This window comes from Arachis duranensis, chromosome 1 (genome assembly GCF_000817695.3).
Source record: "Arachis duranensis cultivar V14167 chromosome 1, aradu.V14167.gnm2.J7QH, whole genome shotgun sequence".
NCBI classification, from domain to species: Eukaryota; Viridiplantae; Streptophyta; class Magnoliopsida; order Fabales; family Fabaceae; genus Arachis; species Arachis duranensis.
Genome location: NC_029772.3, coordinates 13,322,850 through 13,324,846, shown reverse-complemented (window position 1 = coordinate 13,324,846; position 1,997 = coordinate 13,322,850). Strand labels below are relative to the sequence as shown.

Sequence of the window (1,997 nt, the reverse complement as noted above, 5' to 3'; positions counted from 1 at the left end):
TACTTCTCCAATCATCCAGGCTGCACCTTCATCTGAATATAAAGTGGTCCCTGATTCTAACTCTCCATCTCGAGTTGCTGAGACTACTGGCCCTGACTCGGATTCTCAATCAAGAGTTTTGGAGACTTTCTCTTCTCCTCAAAGATCCTCTAGTCCTCTTCAACAAGCCAAATTTCAAACTCCCCCTGGTCCAGGATCTGGAGGTTTGGGTGTTTCTTCTGAACGTACAAGCGCTACTTTGGCTAGCCTGATCTCCATCCTAAATCAAGCTATCCAAGAAGATAAAGTGCCTATTCCTGCACCTGTACTTCCCGGTCCTTCTACATCTGGACCTTCATCTGAGCTAAATGTCGATGTTCGAGAACAGCTCCTATCATTCCTTAAATTCTTGGACCACTCACCTATAGACTGGATTAATGATGCGGCCCTCAACAAGCTTTTGTCTGATCTTTTGAATTTTGCCTTTGAACTCCCGGCTTCTACTCCACATTCTATCATAATCTGACATTTCAAACAGATTGCCAACAACAGCATAGTTTTCCAAAACAAACTTCAAGAAATCGAAAACAAGGAAGCTAAAATCAAAACTGAGGTTGAAGGTTATACTACAGCCCTTCAACCAATCAAAGCTTCCCGTGAAGCATTCGATTTGAGAATCTCTTAAGCTATTTCTGTCCAAGCTTATTATGACAAGGAAGAGATAAAACTTGTAGTAGAATTGGCCCAGATCAATGAAAACTTGCCAAAATACGCAAGAGAAGAGCTTATATAGCCGTACCTCTGACCAGTGCCCAGCAAGAACAACAACAACTCATCCCAGAAATTGTTTCTGTTGAGACCAAACATGAAGAATGTGGAAAACAACTTTACAAGGTTCAATACAAAAAATTCAAGCATGCTGAGGCACTTTCAGTTTTGGTCAATGAAAGGATAAAGCTACGCTCAGACGTGGCCAAAATCATGGTGCCTAATATTTTTTCTCCTTAGATTTCAGTATTTGTAATGATTTTCCTTTCTTTCGAACTTATGAATTTTGACTTTAATTTAGCAAACAATAATATTGCTTTAAATACTTTCCCTTAATCGAGTTAATTATATTTTCTGACTCGATATATTTGATTCGGTATGCATTCCCCGAATATAATTCTATCACTTGGAAAGGACCTTCTCAAGTATGGGATCACTTGCCAAGAAATCTCAATTTCTTTTTCATTGGAAAAATAACTTTCAAAACCAACTCGCCTATACTGAAGCACTTTTCTCTTATTCGACGATTATAATTTCGAGAAACACTTTCTTTTTGTCGAATCATATTCTCCAGTGCCAATATTCGCTCTGAGTCTAATTCATTTAACTCATCGAACATAACATTCCAATAATCATCGACTGGCAAGTCGTTCTGTTTTGATACCCTTAAAGTATTTAAATTGATTTCAAATGGGAGTACAACATCATGGTCATAAACTAATTTATAAGGCGACATACCTGTCGACCTTCTTAGCGAGTTTCGGTAAGCTCATAATACTTGGCTTAACATTTCATTCCACATTCGAGGTCTACTCCCAATCTATTTTTTTTATCAAACTTATCAGGATTTTATTTGTTGCCTCCACTTGTCCATTGGCCTGTGCATAATAAGGGGTTAAAGTAACCATATTGATATTTCTCGAGGCTGCAAAATTTTTAATTCGCTGACCAGTAAACATAGTCCCTTGATCAGTGCTTAATGTTTGAGGAATTCCAAATCGATGGATTATATGTTCCTCAATAAAATCTAGTATTTCATTTTGACTAACTTTTATCAGAGGAACTGTTTCAACCCACTTGGTGAAGTAATCGATTGCTACCAATATAAATTTATGTTGTTTTGATGAAGGAGGGTGAATCAATCTAATCAAATCTAAAGCCCAACCTCTAAATGGCCATGGCTTTATTATCGAATGCAACTCAAATGCTGGAATCTGCTGTATCAAACCATGTTTCTGAGATTCTTGACA

General features: G+C 37.6%; 1 protein-coding gene across 1 annotated transcript; it reads right to left on the bottom strand.

Moving 5' to 3' along the window:
- Positions 1 to 1,180: 1,180 nt before the first annotated feature.
- Positions 1,181 to 1,483, bottom strand: LOC107479448 (uncharacterized). Its single transcript, XM_016099584.1, has one exon. The coding sequence runs from the start codon at positions 1,481 to 1,483 to the stop codon at positions 1,181 to 1,183; it is 303 nt and encodes a 100-aa protein (XP_015955070.1).
- Positions 1,484 to 1,997: the final 514 nt, after the last annotated feature.

Coding starts and splice junctions, on each gene's coding strand:
- LOC107479448 (XM_016099584.1), bottom strand. CDS start 1,483: ATGTCGCCTTATAAATTAGTTTATGACCATGATGTTGTACTCCCATTT.